Here is a 21,731-nt window from a genome sequence, read left to right as displayed (position 1 = left end):
TCCATTAATTGTTAATATGCGAGGAATTTAATTTTATTATAACATGGATGTTCCTGAAGGAGTGCAATGCAAATAATAAAAAGCTGGTTTAGTTTTAATATTAATTGAGTCTATCTCTAATTTATTCTGTGGCACTACAGTAATTGTTTTGCCTTGGTTTATCATAAACAAAAATAGCTACTTAATAGTCTTACCTGCACACCAGATATATGAGGAGATGAATTTATGGTTGGAGAAACACTTTTACACAGAGTTTTATTTGTAATGTCAGCGTCAGATGAAAATGATATAGTGACATCATCTATGTTGTCTCGCAAAGACAACAGATTGTTCTTTGCAAACCAAGGAGATGATGATAATTGGCGGTTTTCCATAATTGGTACTTCCAACATCGTCTCCAGAGCAGGACGGCTGACACGCTTCTTAGGTCTCGTAAATGTTCTTTTATCAATGATCTTCTGGGGTACTGGAAAATAAAATACTTTTTGTTGTTTTGACGGCATCTAACAACAGTGATGAGGTCACCTTATTTCATGAACATCACACTGTATGACTCTCTGTAGTATTTTTAAGCTGCCGCATTCTCCATTCACATCTGGCACTATTTCTGAATAATTACACAATTTTACCATTATGATGCATTGTGTTGAGCCATGGTTTGGCATCATGTTACACTGCAGATCCCTCCTTTAATTGGCTAGTATGTCATCTCGAAGTTCAGAGGCAGGCAACACCACACCAACTCCAATACGGCCATGTCTAGTAAAGTACTGTGGTGTTCACACCAACCTTCGGATTGATGACACCATCGTGATCTCAACACAACACTTTAGATGGAACACACACACACACACGCACACGCACACACACACTTGGAGAGGGGGGGGGGAGGGGGGCAAGGGGAGAGAAAAGCAGCCGATCTTCCAATTAAATTAATATCAACAATCAATCAAAACTTTGGGAATCAACCACACTTAAACATGGCCTAAAGGAAAAAATATGAAAGAAACATCCCTTATGGGTCAGGCACTTTATCTGAAGTCATCATGAGGAAAAGACTGGCAATTTGCTTTAAACATTCAGAAATATAAAATTGTTTGCTTCATAAAATGAATTAAAAAAAAAAAAACTTTGTATCCTACAACTATAATATCAATGAGTCAATGTTGGAATTGGCCAACTCATACAATTACCCAGGTGCAACACTTTGTAGGGCTATGAAGTGGAATGATCACACAGCCTTAGTTGTGGGTAAAGCAGGTGGTAGCCCTTGGTTCATTGATACTATATTGGGGAAGTGCAACAAGTCCACAAAGGAGATTGCTTACAAATCACTTATGTGACCAGTTCTAGAATATTGTTCAAGTGTGTGGAACTCATACCAAACAGAACTAACAGGGGATACTGAATGTATACAGAGAAGGGCAGCACGAATTATTACAGGTTTGTTTGATCTGTGTGTGGGAGTGTCACAGAGATACTGAAAGAACTGAACTGGAAGACTCTTGAGGATGGACATAAGGTTTTCCAAGAAAGTCTATTAATAAAGTTTCAAGAAGTGGCTTTATTAAATGGTTACTATAGAAATATACTACAATCCCCGATTTATTGCTCACATACAGATCATGAGGACAAGATTAGAACAATTACAACAAACACAAAAGAATTGAGTCATTCTTCCCACATTCAATAAATCAATGGAACAGAAAGAAACCCTAATAACACGGACAATGGGGTGTACCTACGCCATGCATCTCACGGCGATTTGCAGAGTATAGATGTAGAATCACAGTACGATAGTTCCCTCCCCCATCACCTTTATTACAGATTCACTCCAACTCTGATCTTCTAATGGACATTAAAAGTATTTTTTAAATATAATTTACTGGCCTTTGGCTTACACAACACAACCAGCTCATACTTAAGATAAAATATATAGGCATCAATAGAAAATTAGAGTTGTAATGTAACCATTGTAGAATGCTTTTGTGCAGTCCATTGTCAGTAATATGTTCATTTTTGAAGAGAATACTTGCAGCAACAGTGAATCTGTACATAATGTGTGAAAGTCGGTGATCCTATGTTGCTAACAAAGCAATCATGTAGGTTGGCAATGGATGAATAAGCTTTGAAAGTTGTGGTTAAAGGATTGTAGTATTTCACGTAGTCCGGGGCGCCCAAAGAATAGGTGATCTGCGTCATCCTCTTCTCCAACTGAGCAGAAAAATGTACCTATGATGTGCAGTATGTAAAGTTGTTTACAGAGACATCCATGGTTAAATACTGAGTCTGGCTATTAGACAGGCAAGGTGCCTAGGCACTGAATTTGTATGAGATTTTGTGGAACAGGGGACTGACAGGTAAATCACTGCATACTTCTCATCTTTGTGTCTTTGTTTCCTCTCATGTTGCCATTCTTCTATCATGCCTCTGTGTAGAACTTCTTGGTAATCCATTCATGAAATTGCAGTCCAAGTAGTATGCCCTGTCACAGCAGGTTCTTTGGTTAAGAGGTCAATAGCTTCATTGCCAGGGAGCCCACAGTGTGATTTTACCCAGGAGACATTAATGGAATGGTCTACTTCAAGCATCAGTTCCAGCAGTTTAATAATCCTGTACGCAGCAGGGTTTTCTGTCAAACTGATGCTGCAATTTTTAAGTACTGTTACAGCAGATAAAGCATCAGTGAGTAGAAAATATAAGGATACTGTCATCCACAAGCAGAACCAAAGGGCTTCTAGTTTACAAAAACTTCCACGATCATAATACTTGCCTCTATTAGTTATTTGAATAGCCCAGACTTCTGCAAATATGTATAAAATCCATGTCTGACCATCAGCTGCTTTCATTTCAAAACCAAACATCAACTGGGCTCAGTGATGGACCATCTACATGGATAAGGGTTAAAATGATTTAAGCCACCACATTACATTTGGCATTACTTATATAATGTGTAGAGCATTTCATAAGTATCAATATATGACACAGGACTTTTAGAAGCATTCATGTCATGCTCTACACACAAGACTTTTAGAAGCATTCATTTCATAAGTCTGTTAAAAGGTTATGGAATGGCACCCTGCTAATAGAGACAATGACATCCAGTGAAATGCCTACATTACTGCACAGCAAAAGACTTGGACATATTCTACAGTTGTTGCAATGCACAACAACCTCAATTAAAACAAAGTCATCATATCAAGTAGCGATCTTATGTATTTGGACCCCAATTAACTTATAAGTTGAATGGCAAAGCGAAAGTACGAGGGGCATTCATTAAGTAATGCGAAACTTGTTTCTGAAAACCCCTTTGTTTTATTCAGGATTCCAATACACCATATTATTCCCCACTCTTCTGGCTACAAAACCCTTTCTTTCAACATGATCTCCTTTCAGTCCGATAGCCTTACTGGGAGGGGCTATATGCCCACATGGTACAACCCTACTGCTCAATGTTGGAGCCAACATCTTGCTACATCGATAACCTCCAATCATGCATTTACTGCTTCCCATGGAGTGTATCCTTCACTGGGCCAAACAGATGGAAATCAGAAAGTGCAAGTTGTGGGCTGTGGGGTGGATGAGGAAGAACAGTCCACTGAACACCAGCAACTCCCTCCACAAGCTTTTGTACATAAAACGGGGATATTCTCTCGAGTATTATTATGCACTGGCATTGTTCTGTTACTGTGATTCATCACTGAAATAGATGTGTCAGGTGGGCTTTCTGCATGTTGGGAGTGGGTAAGAAAACAATACAGTAGCCTACCCCTTCCACTGGAGTTTTAATTTTGTTGTTATTGTGAACCGTTTTGGCCCTACAAGATGCTAGGGAATCATTCGTCCACCCAGACAGAGCCCCACTTGCGTAGGTTAGCCAGTTACAACTGAGAAGGGGACCATCAGACCTGTTGATCATGGATTTTTATGAGCCTTTATATTTTGCAGAGTAATCTGTCTGAGTGTCTTAATATCGGCTTTTCATTTGACAGCCCCTAGTTTCTGACAAAATCAGTCTTAAGTTTTATGTGTACCTTTTATATCCATAATGTTAATCATCTTTAGAATGATCGCGCATACTGCAAGGGCTAAGTTTCACAGCTACCATGCTAGTGGTACAGATTCAAACCCTGCCCACATTTTTTTTTCACTTTCATCATACAGAATATCATTACATAATAAATTTCCTTACGAAAGTACTTAAAAAATCATTTTCACAGTAGTATGTTCATTAATAAATCAGTCACTACAAAAACTTCAAATGTGTATTCCATTTGTACACAAAATCAGCATGTACAGATCTTATTACCAAAGACAGCTCATGCTATTCTTATCAGTACAAGCAGCCGTAATTACCAGTACAAGTGGCCCTATTATCAGTCCCTCATAAGTGGAGTGCTGAGGTTCCCAATGGATGAATCTAAAGTTTGAAGATGAGTAGATATTTTGAAGTAAGTTTCAATCGGCAACATTTAATAATTAAGGATCATATTGAAATCACCCCATAAAAATTAAAAACGAGCACTTCGCTTGTAAAAATGCAGTCTTGCAGCAGTCACATTGAACAAAAAGTTCTTGTCTTTCCACATGCGTCAAGTAATTAATATTACATGAGATTTTGGTCAAGCTCTCCTTGGCCATTGTCAAGTGGCATGACTGCCATGGGCTGCTGGCATACCCCATATATACACTAGTTGGTGGCTGTGATGTCACTGGTGCCCGCTGCATTGCCGTATAAGGACCTATGCCGACTCGGCGTTCGATGTGCCCACTTCAACCATGCAATCGCTGGATCCCACGCTGTGCTGAGCTGAAGGCGGCCATCTCTGTTTAGAGTGCTATTGGTGACCTTTATTTCAATGGATACTTTAATTGCACAATCCCTGAAGCCGTTTGTGCGAGTCACGACAGATGTTTCATCAAATTTTATCCAGTGTCCGCTTTCTACAGCAAGCTCAGCTAAGGCAGTTTTCTCAGGGTAGCACAGGCTGTAAAACCTTTCATGCTCCTTCCTGCATTGTTCCACAGTGCTTACTGTTTGTCTGACATAAGACTGGTCACTCTCTCAAGGTATTTTGTATATCTCAGTGGTCCGAGACCTACTGCATCTTTAACTGGTATCAGTAATTGACGGATTTTTTTTTGGCGGTCTGAAGAGCGACATGATCTTTGTGTCATTTCAGCAGGTGGCTTATCTTGCCCAACACAGAGCCACAAAACATTAAGAAAGCAAGTTTACTTTCCATCATCTTGTTGATGTCTTGTTCTGAGTCATGTAGATCTTGTGTAGGTGGCTCTGCTCATGGGGCATGTTATCAGCATCTGATACCATTCTTGCACAGTGCACCAATGTTTGTAAAACAGTGCACCTCTGTGCCAGGTGATGATGGCTGATGGCATGCAAGTACAGTTTGGTGTGGGTGGTTTATCTATAGATGCTGTGGTCAAGGCAGCCATTTTGTTTGCAGTGGACTAGTATGTCGAGGAAGGGCAATGCATCTTCTTTTTCTACCTTCTGGATGTTACTTTTAATGCTGTTGAGGAGTTCCAAGAACTTGTCGAGATCATCACATACATGGGGCCAAGTGACTAACATGTCATCAATGTACTGAAAGAAACAACTAGGCTACAACAGTGCTGTGTCTAAGGCAATATCCCTAGAATTCTCTGTGAAGAGGTTTGCAACACGCTGGAGCTAACGGGCTACCCATTGCAACACCATCTGTCTGATAGTAACACTGACCACTGTACAGAAAATAAGAAGATGTAAGTGTGTGTCTAAATGGCTTTACCACTTCACTTACGAACAACTGGGATACTAGGTCCAAACCGTCTTTGAAAGGCACATCTGTAAACAGTGCCACCACAACAAAACTAAAATGATGTCACTCTCACTAAGTCAAAGATGGTTGATTTGGTTCAAAAAATCTGCAGAATTTTTAATATGATGTTCACAGTGCCCCAGATGCGGCGCGAGGAGATTGGCCAAGTACTTTGCCAACTTGTATGTTGGTGAACTAACAGTGGATATGATAAGGCGGAATGGTGTCCCGTCCTTTTAGATCTTCAGTAAAGTATAAGCAGTAAGTGGTCTATGTGCCTGTAGGAGAAAGTTTTTGAACATATGGTCTTCCACCGCATAGTGCTTGAGAAGTTCAAATGTCTTTTTTATTATCATTGATGTTTGGTTGCTAAGGAGTTTCTGATAAGTACATTATCTAGTAGCATGTAGATCTTCATATCACAGTCCACGTATTATTCCATAATTACAGCTGCATTCCCCTTGTCAGCAGGAAGGACTACAATACTTTCGTTACTGTGTTGTAAGTGATGTGGTCAGGCTATTTTGGCACACTCTTACATCATCTTATTTTCTGGACAATGGCCAATATTGTGATCAGATGGATGGCGCTGCAATACGTAGCCTGTTAACTCCAGCTGTCGCAACACTCTTCATGGAGCATTTAGAGGATATTGCCTTAGACATAGTGCTATTAAAGCCTAGTCGTTCGTTTGATATGCTGACAACACGTTCGTTATTTGACCCCATGGACCTGAGAAACTTGAGTTCTTGCAACACCTCAATGGCATTAACAGTAACATCCATTATATGATTTATTACCCTTCCTTGATGTTCTAGTCCACCGCAAACAAAATTGATGCCTCGGCCACAGCATCTATAAAAAACCAATCCACACTAATCTGTAATTGCATGCCATCAGCCATCACCAACCAGCACAGAAGTGCAATGTTTTACAAACATTGGTGTGTCATGCAAGAATATTGGATGCTGATAACCTGTGTCCCTTGAGCTGAGCTACCTACACAAAGTATTCATGAACAATGGCTGCAACATTGATCAAATAAATGAAGCAATTTCATTCAAGACTCTCACAACAAGACCACTGATGAGTACGAAAAGAAACTTGCTTTCTTGCTGTTCTCTGGCTCCATGTTGGGCAAGCTGCCTGCTGAAATGGCAAGATCAAATCAATCTTCAGACCTCCAACAAAAATCCAACAATTACTAAGACCAGTTAAAGATGCAGCAGGTCTCAGAACACCAGGTGTCTGCAAGATACCTTGTGAGTGTAGCCAGTCTTATGCTGAACAAACATTACACACCAAAGAGCAATGCAGGAAGGAACATGAGAGGTTTTATCACCTATGCTACCCTAAGAAATTGCTTTAGCTTAGCATTCTTTAGACAACAGACACCGAATAAAATTTGACGACAAACAGCTTCTAGGATTGTGTAATTAAAGAAGCCATTGAAATTGAAATCACAGATAATACATTAAATAGAGATGGTGGCCTTCAGATCAGCACAGCATGGGATCCAGAAATAATGTGGTTGAAGTGGGCACATCAAATGCCAAGCCAATATATACCCGTGTATGGCAATGCCCTAGGCACCAGTGACATCACAACTGACTACTTAGTACATATAAGGGGCATACCAGCAGTCCACTGACAATCATAGCACTTGACAATGGCCAAGCAGTGCTTGGCCAAAATCTCTTGAAATTTTAATAACTTGACACTGATGGAAACCCGAGCACTTTTTTATTCAAGCAGCTGTGCTAATTAATGTAGTAAATATAATTCATCAGCATGCCACAGAGTGACGTGGGTGTGTTTCACACATGGATTGTTTTAAATTATAGATGATTACAAAATTAGGTTACATCACATGGAGACAAGATTTTAATTGGTTGACTGATGCACCCTATTTAATCCATGCATGACAGAGCACAGTACCAATGCATTCCAAAATATCAAGTGTTTTGGATCACCTTGGGTCACGCAAAAATTTGCATAACCGTCTGAAGAACGGATATATTGTAGCTATCTTACAGTACAGGATCAAAATTTAAACACTTTGCATTTCTTCCAGCCCAGGTTAATTGAGCATAGGGGGTGGTTCTTTTGCAATACGTATGGTCTCGCGTGGGCCTTAGACCGCTTATAGAAACACAATTTGTTCACAGGTTGTTCCTGAGAAAATCTCAAAGAAACCATTTTGGCTACCAAAAGTACCTATTGCAATGATGGTCATTTCCGTAATTTCTGTTCATGACAAATCGTCAAAATTTTTGCCAAATGTTTTGAAGATGATGATGCTCAGGGAACAATGGAACTTTTTTTGATAACATTATCCATTACAGAGATCCAGAGGTTGAAAGTTACCATAATTATGCACATAATATCCAGTCTGAGGCATATATGTAGTTTTAATTGACATGGTGAACACATGGGGAAAGGGTTCTGGAGTCATCGAAAGCGTTATGACGTCATTTTTAGTCACTACTTTTTTTCCAAAGAAAGTTTGATGATGGGCTGTCTCTGTACAGTGGGCACCACTTTTTTAGTGTTGAAACTTTGATGATGTGCTGTATCTGTACAATGTGCACTTCACAACTATACAGACTGTCTTTACCTGGAAATTATTCAAGCTGGCAGTGTACGCATTTTACAAAAAAAATTGTCATATGAAATTCTTTATTCTTGCAAAGTGAACATTGTATTTTTTGGTATACTGTAAGTGGAGCCTAAAAATGTTGTAGATTTTTACGTGTAGTAGTGTAACGTGAACTTGCATTGGATGGGAGACAATTTTGTGTTAACATTATATTATACACTTATTTCTCGTTTATATTTGTCGAAGCATGTAAATGTGTTCATGTATATAAAGTGTCAAAACTTAACTGACCTACAGAATTCATTTTAAGTAAGCAAAGCAGCACACCCTCCTATTAAATCAGGCCACAATTTTGTGTTTTGGTCGTGCCCAAGCATTGGCCGGGCCACAATTTTATTGACATGCAAGCCATCTATCACTCGCAAACTGGAAACATTGGGTATGAGAGCAATGTATGGACATCTCCTTACCTGTACCTTGATTGTTGCTGCCTTCTGTTATCAACTTCAAAATAAACATTAGCAAACATAACACTACTGTTGCAAATGGCTGAGTCAATATGACCTAACTGACCTATTTTTGTGCGTACTTATTAGGTTTTGCAATTTGCTGTAATTCTGCTACAAATGTGTCACATCTGTCAAATGAGCAAGAAATTTTGGAAGTTCAAGAGGTAGAAACTGCTCAGGAACTACCATCATGCTTTTTTAAGGATAATTATACTTCCTGTCATCACCATTCCAAAATTTGCAATCTAAACATAAATCTTGAACTTGTATGTATTACACTTTAAGATACATAAATTTCATATGTGCCAGTAATACTTTAAATAAGGGCATAAATGGCCAGTTTCCTAGGTCTGATATTCTTCTAAACAGCCATTCTCCAAAGTGTTAACAGGGGAAAGAAAGGAGCCAGCTAAAAAAGCTCCTGCTGGAGCACAAAAAAGGCGAACATGGTCCTCCTTAGAAGACTGATGGGGAAGTGGAGAACCAGTTGCCTCAATCCTCATTCCGCATTCCCCACTAAAACTTTTGGCATGTGAAACATTCACTTTTTTGTACTGAAAGAGAGCAGCATAGAGTCAGTAATGGTGGAAGAATGAGAACATAGTCCCAGTGGGAGCCAAAATGAGAGGAGACTGATTGTGCGACAGGGAAAGAGGCAGTGAAAGAGGAAGACCTGGATGAAGACAACTGTAATGGGAGACAAAGAGAGGAGATAGTGTTGGTCAGTGGTAATGGAGGGAGGGAGGGAAGAAGCCAGCCAGGAGAGAAAACAGAGCGGAGGGGAGAGGGTGGAGAGGGTGGAGAGGGGGGAGAGGGTGGATAGGGTGGATAGGGTGGAGAGGGTGGAGAGGGGGGGGGGGAGAGGGGGGGGGAGAGTGGGGGGGAGAGTGGGGGGGAGAGTGGGGGGGAGAGTGGGGGGGAGAGTGGGGGGGAGAGTGGGGGGGAGAGTGGGGGGGAGAGTGGGGGGGAGAGTGGGGGGGAGAGTGGGGGGGAGAGTGGGGGGGAGAGTGGGGGGGAGAGTGGGGGGGAGAGTGGGGGGGAGAGTGGGGGGGAGAGTGGGGGGGGGGGAGAGTGGGGGGGAGTGGGGGGGGGAGAGTGGGGGGAGAGTGGTGGGGGGGGAGAGTGGGGGGGAGAGTGGGGGGGAGAGTGGGGGGGAGAGTGGGGGGGGAGAGTGGGGGGGGAGAGTGGGGGGGGGGAGAGTGGGGGGGGAGAGTGGGGGGGGAGAGTGGGGGGGAGAGTGGGGGGGGGAGAGTGGGGGGGAGAGTGGGGGGGAGAGTGGGGTGGGAGAGTGGGGTGGGAGAGTGGGGTGGGAGAGTGGGGGGGAGAGTGGGGGGGAGAGTGGGGGGGAGAGTGGGGGGGGGGGAGAGTGGGGGGGAGAGTGGGGGGGAGAGTGGGGGGGGAGTGGGGGGGGGGAGAGTGGGGGGGGAGTGGGGGGAGAGTGGGGGAGAGTGGGGGAGAGTGGGGGGGGGGAGAGTGGGGGGAGAGTGGGGGGGAGAGTGGGCGGGGAGAGTGGGCGGGGAGAGTGGGCGGGGAGAGTGGGCGGGGAGAGTGGGGGGGAGAGTGGGGGGGAGAGTGGGAGGGAGAGAGTGGGGGGGAGAGTGGGAGGGGAGAGTGGGAGGGGAGTGGGGGGGAGAGTGGGAGGGGAGTGGGGGGGGGGAGAGTGGGGAGAGGGGGGAGAAGGGGGAGGGGGAGAGGGGGGGAGAGGGGGGGAGAGGGGGGGAGACGGGGGAGGGGGGGAGAGGGGGGAGAGGGGGGAGAGGGGGGAGAGGGGGGGAGAGGGGGGAGAGGGGGGGAGAGGGGGGAGAGGGGGGTTGGATGGAGATAGCTGCCCTGGGAGCAAGGCAATGGAAATGAAAGAGTGATGAGTGAAGAGACCATACACAGGCTTTGGAGGGGGAGGGGGCTGGTTCTGGAATCCCCCACCTGAACTTGCAAACTCACAAAAACATTTGCCTACCGTATCTTTCTCCATCCCCTATGCCCACATGTTAAAGTTTTGCAGTGTAGAGGTCAAAACCCGAGCAAACCACCCCCAAGGACATGTGGGAAGAGGAAACAATGGTGGTCAAAGAAAAATACACCAAACTGCAAATGAGAGAGAAGGAGCCAGTGGCAATGGAAGAGAAAAAGAAAGGGACGAAGTAAATGACAATGGTGCAGAGAGAGACAGTGAAAGTGGCAGAGGAGAACGGTAAGGAAGAGGATAAGAAAGGGATGATGACTAGCAGTGGGATAGACAGGAGAGAGTGACAATGGGAGGAAAAGACTGTGAGAGGGGCAACAGACTGTGGTAGTGAGAGGTAGATACCAAGAATGAAGGCTTCACTACAAAGAGAGATGGGGTAAAAGGATTGGGGATGTTTTGCGCAAAAAGGATGCAAAAATGTTTTGGCGAGAACAGTACAACGAGGGCTGAGGAAGTTGGTTTCCCAGTTTTCTGTCAGTCTTTTAAAGGTGAGCATATTCACCTTTTTGTTCTCCAACAGCAGCATTTTTCAGCTGCTTATATATAAAATGAAAATAGATTGTGGTAACATTGCGCATATGGTCTCCCTTATCCCTCCCTCTGTGTTGTATGCTGTAAGATGCCTGCCTGCCTGCCTGTCTGCCTGCCTGCCTGCCTGCCTGCCTGCCTGCCTCTACAGCTACACTACACTAGCCATCTTATAAGGTGTGGCTGAGGGTAATTACGTACAACTGTCACTTCTCCCCTTTCCTGTTCCAATCATGAAATGTGGGTGGGAAGACAGATTGTTGGTAAGCCTCCGCATGATGTTGAGTTCTCTAATTTTACTTTCATGAACTTTTCACGAGATGTAGTTAGGATGAAGCAATACATCGGTTGACTCTTTTAGAAATTATGCCCTTGGAATCTAACAGTAAACCACTCTGTGATGAATTAGCATCTCTGTAACATTTTTATGCAAACTAAATGCCCCTGTGACAACAGTCACTGCTCTTCATTGAATCTTCTATTTCATCTATCAATTTTGTTTGGAAAGGGTCCCAGACTTGCAGTACTCGAGTATTTTCAGGATGAGGATTTAGTACGCTACTGACTTTGTGGATGTACTAATCCTCCTGACGATTCTTCCATGTATCTCAGTCTGACATTTATCCTTCCTACAGTAAGCTTTATGTATTCATTTCACTTTAAATTGCTTCGTAGGTATATTCCCAGATATTTAAAGAATGAGTTTCCAGAAATTATATGGCAGCTTAGTAATCATACATTTGTTTGTGCCACGAACAACTGCTGATCCCAGCAACAAGCATCGATCACTGCAGGTTTTCTTGTAACTTCTTTATATGTAACAGAATCCTCCACAATCTGCTCAAGGAGCTTCTTCCAACATTATCAGCTAGTCAGTTATATTGCAAACAGTAAGGTCCTGTAAAACTCCCCTGGGTTATGACTTAAGTTACTTTTACACTCTTACAACAGAAGATTTTTTCTCCACTAAGAATGACATGCTGCATTCTATTTGCCTGTAACTCTTCAAGCCAGTCACAAAGCTGGTCTGATATTTTGTACAATAGTGCTTTGAGCATCAGACAAAGTCAAGGAACACAGCACCAACATGGGTACCTTTTGGGCCTTGTGAACAAAGAGCATACATATCCTGTGGTCACTTATTTCAATAAGTGTCAATTTCTTGTAGTATATCTTTCCTTGTGCGCTTACGTCAAAAACATGTCATTTCATACACAAAAACTGCCTGGCAGCATGAACATTCATACACTGCATCTGTACTGTAAATATGTGTATATGAATTTTATTCTTCTGTGAGTTAGAAATTACATTGCAGAATTGTTAGAGCTTTGCTGGCACATACACGATGTGCCCCCGTTCCATTAGGAATGTGGCAATGAAAAATAAGAGTCATAGATTATATTCACAAAATCACTGTACTTATTCAAATAGTCTCCTCCTCAATCAAAACACAGCTGAATTTGTTTTAAAATTGGTCTGAAACAGTCACCATAGTCTTTTTTGGACTTGCATTTAGTACCGCACTACAATTTTCTTGGATGTCCTTTACTGCATCATAACAGCATTCCTTCATTGCGAACTTCAATTTAGGGAACAATCAGAAGTTGGCTGGAGTCAAATCTGGTGTATACGGTGGGTGGTCCAGGATTGTGATATATTTGCTAGCCAAAACCTCACGCGCAACTGTTGCTTTATAGGCTGGGTAGTGGTGGTGGTGGTTGTATGCTTAGGACGCTCAACAGCGAGGTCATCAGTGCTTGGTAGACTGGGGTGTCATCATGGAGGAATAAACAGTAACCTGCCTCTTAGTATTGCGTCAAATTTGATGAATTCTCACTCACACATGCTGGAGAACTCAAACTTTATGAAGCCTCACTTCACCACAGCCATTTTCCGTTAGGTGTCAGACGTGTATTGTTACATTTGCAGCCTGGATGCCTGCTGCAGCTGTTTTTGAAACTCCAAGGATCGAAACACCACAATTTGTTTTGAGATAGCATTGCAGTTTGGAAATTCACACAAGCAGTCCTAACGGAATTGGGACACACTGTGTACACATGCTGCAGTTAGTCACAGGTTTTTTCAGAAGGACTACCTACACAGCCCTCATAATGTTAGATGTTGATACAAACCTTTAGTACACACATCACATTCAGAATTAAGCAAAAGAGTTCACAGGTTCCATTTTAGTGGGTAGCTAGGTGATTACTGCCCCCCCCCCCCCCCCCCCCCCCCGACATTGTCCTATTTGTCTGGCACAGCCTTATACAATTGAGGTGTAAACAGGTAATCCGAAGATTATGTTCCAATTTCAGTCCTTAATCATTTGTTTTTCTTTCTTTTTCTTCCCATAGTCCTTCCTTGTTTCACAATTTTCTTTTCCTGTCTTCAGACCAGTTTTTGCCAGTTTTCTTTGCTCTCCTGCCTTTGAATTCTTTCAGTTTTAAAACCCTTTCCCTAAAAATCTCTTCCTTATACTAATTTCGTCTTCTCCCCTTATGTTAGTCCTTTCCAAATCTTTCATAACCTTTTTAATCCAGGTGGTTGTTAATTTTTTTTCCATTAGATATCTGAAGATCTGCTTGGTGATTATTGTCATCCATTCTGTGTAAATATGTTCAAAAAATAGTGATCTTCTCTTTACTTTTTCCAACATGTTTCCTATGTTCTGATAAATTTCATTGTTACTTCCTAATTTCCAAAATGCTGTATGTTCTGGAGACCCAGTATTTTCCATATAATAATTCTTTCTAATATTTCTAATTTATCAAGCATGTAATTTAATCCAAGACATTCCTTAGAATACAGGAAATCTGGTTTCACTACTGTGTATATGTGCAGAAATTCTTAAGCCTGCCATGTTGGTTGTCAAAGATGTGTGTCTGTATGTATGTGTGTGTGTGTGTGTGTGTGTCTTTTATTGTGTCTGTCTACCAGGGCTTTCCCGTTTGGTAAGTCATGGAATCAACATTCTAAATTCTTTTACGCATGTCTCTCTCTGTAGTTACGCTTTCTTACTCAGCATCATCATCTCATTGCCACTGTCTATAAATTTATCCTTCCCACTGTCTCCTTTTTCTCCCATTGATTTACAGTAAATCCCACTGCCACGGTCTCCACTCTCACTTATACTATCTCCTTTTGTCTTTCTTTCCCACTGCCACTTTCTCCCATACCCCGGCAATTCAAAAAGTCTGGGGGTTCCAACTAACTGTTTCCCTATATCAACATGTTTAAAACTTCAGTCCAAACTATGCCCTATATTTATGTCAAAGTTCACTGGTCTGGGAGGATCCAGACCCCCCCCCCCCCCAAGCCTATGGATGGTCTTCATTCATCCGTTTTCCATTTCCCCTATCTCCTCTCTCTTTTTTTCCCAATGCTATCTCCATCCTTCTCTCACTCTTTTTACCTTCACTGACTATCACTATCTCCTCTCTCTCTGGCTCCCATTACTATTGTCTTCATCCACCTCTGTCTTTCATGGCCACTTTTTCTCTTCATACATCACCTCACTCCCCCCCCCCCCTCGCCCATTTGCACTGTCTCTCCTCTCTTCTACACGGCAAAATTTTTGGTGAGGAAGCTGGAGTAAGAACTGATGCAGCTAGTTTCCCACTTTTCTGACAGACATTTAAAAAAGAACATATCTGCCTTCTTTGTGCCCCAAAATGAACATTTTTCTGCTGGTTTCTGTCTTTTTTTCTGCTACAACACGGTGTACTGCTTAAACAAAATGAATTCTGTAGGTGAAATGAAATGCCATGTGGCTAGGGCCTCCCGGCAGGTAGACTGGTCGCCTGGTGCATGTCTTTTTGAGTTGACACCACTTTGGCGACTTGCGTGTCGAAATTCTATAGGTCAGCCAAGTTTATTCATAGATTTCGACTTATTTATATACTTTGATACACATAAACAACAAACAACTAACTACACACAATATAAGGTTAATACGAAACTGTGCTTTATATTTTTCTGGATACTTGGCTCACTGATCACTATTCATTAAAAACATTGCACTTACTATTTGTATCTTAGAAGAGTTAACATACTGTTATTACACATATTCTACTGAATTTGTAGTCTTCAGTTTCACATAATTTTTGGCAGTCATTTTAAGTTATTTTCACACATGTTTAGAGCTTTTTCAGCTCTTTTTTTCATGCAGTACCACTTTGGACATATTTGTAAAGGTGTAAAGTACCCATTATACAGAGACAGCAAATAATAAATTGTATTGGTGAGAAAATGCTGAATAAAAACATAGTTTGTTGTCCTCATAACCCTTGCCAACTGTTCACTACACCACTCAAAACTTCGTTTACACTGCAGACCAAATATTATGTGCGCAAGAACATTAACTTTAAGTCTCTGGCTCTTGGTAACGGATAATGATATTGAAAGAAGTTCCAATGTTCCCTGAAACCATCATCTTAAAAACATGTGGAAAAAATTAATTTCAACGATTTGCCATGAACAGGAATTATAGAAATGACCATCCAATCCAAAATCTAGGTTTTTTGGGGTTTTTCTCTGGAACCACCCATGAACAAACTGTGCTTCTATAAATGGTCTACAGCCCACCCTAGAATGTAATGCAAAAGAGCCATGCACTTTTCTCAATTAGCCTGGGTGGAGGAAGTGTGCAGTATTTTTGTTTTGACCCTGTACTGTAGGAAGGCTACAGCATGCCTGTTATTCCAAAAGGTATACAAACTGTGACTAGACCCAAGGCTATCAAAACATTTGAGCGAATATCTCTCGTCAATAGAAGCCGAGATACGACCCCCTGGAAAATCACATTTTTGCACACGGCTTTTTGGGACATATTTGTACCATGCACTGTCATGCACAAACCGATAACCCATCCATCCTTTTACCTTGTTTCTATTTTTCTCAGACTTTCAAACTTTGCACCATTTCACATTGTTGAATGCTTTTTTTACTTCAACAAATCCTATGAACATGTCCTAAATTTTATTATGCCTTGTTTCCACTATCACTCATAATAATGAACTGTCCCTCTGGTGCGGTTACTGATCTAACAGGTTCTCAGTTTTCTTTTCTATTCTTTTGCATGTTATTCTTGGTGGCAACTTAGATGCACGAGTTGTTAAGCTGACTGCGAGATAGTTCTTGCACTTATCTGCCTTTGCCATCTTTGGACTATGTGAATGACTTTTCCAGAACACTGATGATACGTCTCTAGTCTCACAGACCCTACACAACCATAAATGTTTGGTGGCCACTTCCACCAATAATTTTAGTATTTCTGGACGGATGCCATGTATGACTCCTGTCTTATTTGATTGCAAGTCTTCCAAAGCTCAGTTAAACTCTAATACTGGATCTTTTTGTTTCCAAATTGACTTCTGTTTCTTCTTTATCAACAGACTGTTCCTCCCTATTTTAGAGACTTCTAATGTCATCCTTCCATTTATCTGCTACCTCCTCTGTGTTCAGCAAGGTATTTCTCTTGCACTCTGAATGTTGATGCCCTTGTTTTAATTTCACCAAAGGGATTTTTTGACCTTTCCATATGCTGAATCAGTCCTTCCAATGACAGTATCCTTTTCAATTTCTTTAAATTTTTTCTGTTGCTTTTTCACCTTGGCTTCCCTCGTTCCCTACTCATTTTCCATTCCTAAGTGACTTATTCTGCAGTATTCCTGTCTTTCCCTGATCATTTTTTAGTTTTTTTATCATTTCAAGTATTTATTCTGTAACTCAAAAGCTGCTTTGCAGTTACCTTCCTTGTACTTATGTTTGTCTGTCAAATCTCCGAGACTGCCATTTTTACAAATGGCTACACCTCTTGAACTGAACTGCCTGCCATGGTATTCATTATCACACCATTTAAACCCTTAAAGATCAAACTTACATCATAACAACTCAGTATCTCATTTCATTCTACTGTGATTCTTTGGGCCAATTCTCAAACTTCAGTCTACTTTTCATCATTACTAGTTTGTGATCCGAGTCTATATCTGCTCCTGCGCACACCTTATAATGCAATCTATGTCTGATCATGATACAGCCCAGCTGGACTCTCCCCATGTCTCCAGACTTTTTCCATGTATACCTCCTCCTCTTGCAGTTTTTTAACTGTTTATTCACCATCAGTAGGTGAATTTATTGCCAAATTCAATCTCTCTCCTCTCTCATTCCTACTACGAAGTTCACATTTTCCCAGAACTACTACTTTTCCTGCCCCTACTATCACATCCCGGTCCCTCACAATTATTACATTATTCTTTTACACACTGCATTACTCGCTCCCATGACAATACGTACTTTATCTGTGCATCTCTTGCTGTGACATCAGCGAATATACCTGAATTTTTGCTGTTGGTGTTGATTTGCTGTTGATTCTAATGAAAACAATCCATTAATTCCAATAAGAATAACCCAGCAACTAACTCTTTGACCTCCCTACCTATCTGTAATGAATCCTCCTCCCATTATAGCAATTTTTGCTGATGCCGATATTACACCGTATTCATTTGACCAGGAATCCTGATCTTTTTATTTCATGTTACTTACCTCCACTATATATAATTGATCCTTTGCATTCACTTTTTAGATTTTCAATGTTACCTTTTTGTTGGTTATCCAGTCTTTTTATCAAAGTCACCTCTTCTTTGGCAATTCCCTTTCAGGTTTTCACTGGTTCCTGCACCCTCATTCTATTGATAATTGCCAATTCTTTTGCAGTTTGTAGCAGTTTTCCATTCCAATCGCAGGAGGATGCACCAAATCTCAGTCTGCTCCTCCGCCCTCTTTGCAAGGCAGTTGGCTGTACAACAGTGACTCCTTATACAGCATGTCTGTGACTTTTATTCAAAATTTAAGCAGTAGCTGGGATCCACTCTGTGACCCAGGACTTCGTGATCACTAGTTATCTTCTACGACTAACTGTTGTAACTATTTCTGTCTGGTTTCTAATTTGCCATTCACCTGGAGCAGTTGTAAAGTATTTTACACTGCTTAAAAGACACGATCAGAGCACTGTGATCTCTTAGCTTAATTGGGTGGCCTGAGGCCTAAATTTCTATCACTTTTTGTTAAATATTCATCTGATAAGCTGTAACTACTTTTGTTACGATTTCGATTTTACAAATAGAATCTTATGGCATTGGTCCTTTACCTAGTTTGCACTTATGATAAATCTCTCACCCAGCACAAAGTTCCAAGCAACTGGAAAAAAGTGCACGTGGCTCCAGTATATAAAAAGGGTAAAAGAACAGACTCCCAAAATTACAGACCAATATCAGTAACTTTGGTTAGCTGCAGAATCTTTAACGTGTTTCAGTTTGAATATAATAAACTTCCTTGAGACTGAGAAGCTTACGTGCATGATTCAGCATGGTTTTAGAAATTATCACTTGTGTGAAACTTGGCTTCCCTTTTCTCACATGATATACTGTGACCTATGGATGAACGGCAACAGATAGATTCCATATTTCTAGATTTCCGGAAAGCATTCGACATGGTACCCCATTCCAGGATGTTAACGAAGGTATGAGCATAGGTTCAGAGATATGTGAGTGGTTCAAAGACTTCTTAAGTAACAGAACCCAGTATGTTGTTCTTTATGGTGAGTGTTCATCAGAGACAAGAGTATCATCATCAGGAGTGTCCCCGGGAAGTGTGATAGGACCTTTGTTGTCTCCATACACATAAATGATTTGGTGGACAGCGTGGGCAGCAATCTGTGTTGTTTCCTGACGATGCTGTGGTGTACGGTAAGCTTTCAACGCTGAGTGATTGTAGAAAGATACAAAACAACTTACAGACAAAATTTCTAGTTGGTGTGATAATGGCAGTTAGCTCTAAATGTGGAAAAATAGAAGTTAATGCAGATGGGTAGGAAGAACAAACTTGTAATGTTTGGATATAATATCAGTAGTGTCCTGCTTGACACAGTGAAATCATTTAAACATCTGGGCGTAACGTTGCAAAGTAATATGAAATGGAACAAACATACGAGCACTGTGGTAGGGAAGGTGACTGGTCGACTTCGGTTTACTGGCAGAATTTTAGGAAAGTGTGGTTCACATGTAAAGGAGACCATTTATACGATGCTGGTGCTCCCTATTCTTGGGTACTGCTCAAATGTTTGGAATCCGTACCAGGTTGGATTGAAGGAAGATATTGAAGCAATACATTATCACATACAGAAAGATAATTTAAAGCACTGCCTGCAGGCTACAGTACATCATTATTCTACTACTTTGAAGAAGTTGGCTAGCTTTCTTTGACAGGTCATTTTATGCAGTTTCTTTAGTGCATATTGATTTATGCTCATCAGGTGCAACAACACAATTTGGTTTAGTTTACTTTGTCACTCCCCACATGTAATCACTTTATTTATATTATCCAACATTTCACATTTATTGCAATCATCATCTACACTTTCTTCATCAGCATCATCCTCATCCCCAACAGTTCCACTACTCTCAATTCAAACAGTGTCAATAATGTCCTCATCTCTGGTCTGTTGTTCTTTGTCAATGACTACCCAATGGTTCAACTGTTCAAGGATAATATTGCACTAGAGAACACCACAAGCAGACTGGGTGTTACTGATGTTTAAATCTACATCACTACAGCATTCCTCTATTATATTTTCGGCAATGGAACACTTTTTCCAGCAATTCCTAATAGTCATCAAACTGATGCTTTATCACACTAGACTTACTGAAATCCAACACACTTAAGATTTATGATTTCAAGAACATTTCCCTTTCCTCATCTGAATTTACCATTGAACTGAGGAGTTCATGGTGAGAATTAGCCTTAAATGCTCATATGCTGCCTTGATCCAGTGGCAACACATCAGCAGGTGGATGAGCTGGACAGCGATCAAGGATTAGTAGAGCTGCTTCTCTCAGCTTAATTGACCATAGGTGCTTTATCAATGAAAGAACAAGCTCTTCTTGAAACCAATTGGTGAAAATAGTCATGTCATCCAAGCATTCTTTGAATGTCTGTTAAGTGAATTGTAAAGATTACATTTCTACATACTTGAAACATGTTGAGCTTTTACTTTTATCTATGCTAAGAGGTTTCAAGCTTATAGTCTGATTTATTTGTGGCAAAGAGGATGATTATTGTGTCCATGTTAATTTTCAAATCCATCATATTTCCTGATTTTTGCTTGTCTAGAGAACTAGTTGGAAGCAACAGACAATAATGTGCCATTTCATCAAAATTATACACTTAATGATCATTTAAATTTACAATTACTTTGTGTAGAATTTTGGAAAACTGTGAAGCAGGTAGTCATAAAATCTCACTTCTCCTTCAGTGGTCATTTGGGCAATTACCACAGCAACATTTCCATCTTGAAAAACATCCATCAGAAGTTATAAAATCTTTGTTGCCATGTAAATCAACGTCAAATTTTTCAGTTTCTACTTTAATAGTTGGCCTGCAAAGTGGCAAACCTTCACTTTTTTTTAAATTAAAAACCATTTATAAAGGCAATCATCAAGTTCACTGTCTTTTTATACTTTTTGTCTTCTTTCTGTCAATTCCCACATAACTGTCAACTGCATTCACAAAACTTCTAAGTTTATTCTCTTCATTCACTCATCCACTAATTGTTCCTTCAGATACAACACATGCTCATGGCAAACTTACTGTCACCATTCTTCACATGATCAACCATTTTTAGTTTATCACTCACAGAATATGCTTTCCATTTCTGTGACATTGTGACAAGTACACAGAAATCTACACAATGAATGACTAATTTATGATCCACAAGCTGATTGTGCTCACTTCAGTTTAGCTAAGCAATGCTCCATAGTCACTTTTTTGACTGCATCATAATGTTAACTGTGAGATGTGTATTCAAAGTTTCTGTCCAGAAACAGTCCTGATATGTTGATAAGACAAACTAAAGGTTGTGTTTAATTATGTCCATCTATTCTGGTTATTGTTCAGAGAATACAGAAAGCCTACATGCAAACTGAAATAACATTCTCTCAGGTATGTAATATATACTGAGAGTGCAAATTCTTAAATCTTCCAACTGTCTACTCAACTGCAAGGATTGAGTAGGAGATGGATACAACAAAACCCTACACAAATAACTAACACTGTGTAGGAACCTCAGATGTGGACATAATGCTGATGATTGGTATAGCAAAGTCACACTTATTACATATCCCAGAGGAACACCATTCTCTCGTTTGAATATCTCTGGCAGATTTTCACTAACTTGGGTGGACAAGAGGGACCATTTGCAGATTGGTGGATGTCCTGTAAGTAGTTCTGCAGGCCAGCAAAAGTATAAGGCG

General features: G+C 40.9%; 1 protein-coding gene across 2 annotated transcripts in view; it reads right to left on the bottom strand.

The window, feature by feature from the left end:
• The window catches only part of LOC126199062 (uncharacterized), a 165,182-nt gene that overhangs the window by 128,524 nt on the left and 14,927 nt on the right, over positions 1–21,731 (bottom strand). For both annotated transcript variants that reach the window (XM_049935773.1, XM_049935774.1), the window contains exon 3: positions 195–466. In XM_049935773.1, coding sequence (XP_049791730.1) covers positions 195–466 — 272 coding nt within the window. The remainder of the gene's footprint in view (positions 1–194; positions 467–21,731) is intronic.

Source organism: Schistocerca nitens, chromosome 8, assembly GCF_023898315.1.
Source record: "Schistocerca nitens isolate TAMUIC-IGC-003100 chromosome 8, iqSchNite1.1, whole genome shotgun sequence".
Lineage (NCBI taxonomy): Eukaryota > Metazoa > Arthropoda > Insecta > Orthoptera > Acrididae > Schistocerca > Schistocerca nitens.
Note: the sequence above shows the minus strand (reverse complement) of the source record. Positions and strands in the feature narration are given on the sequence as shown.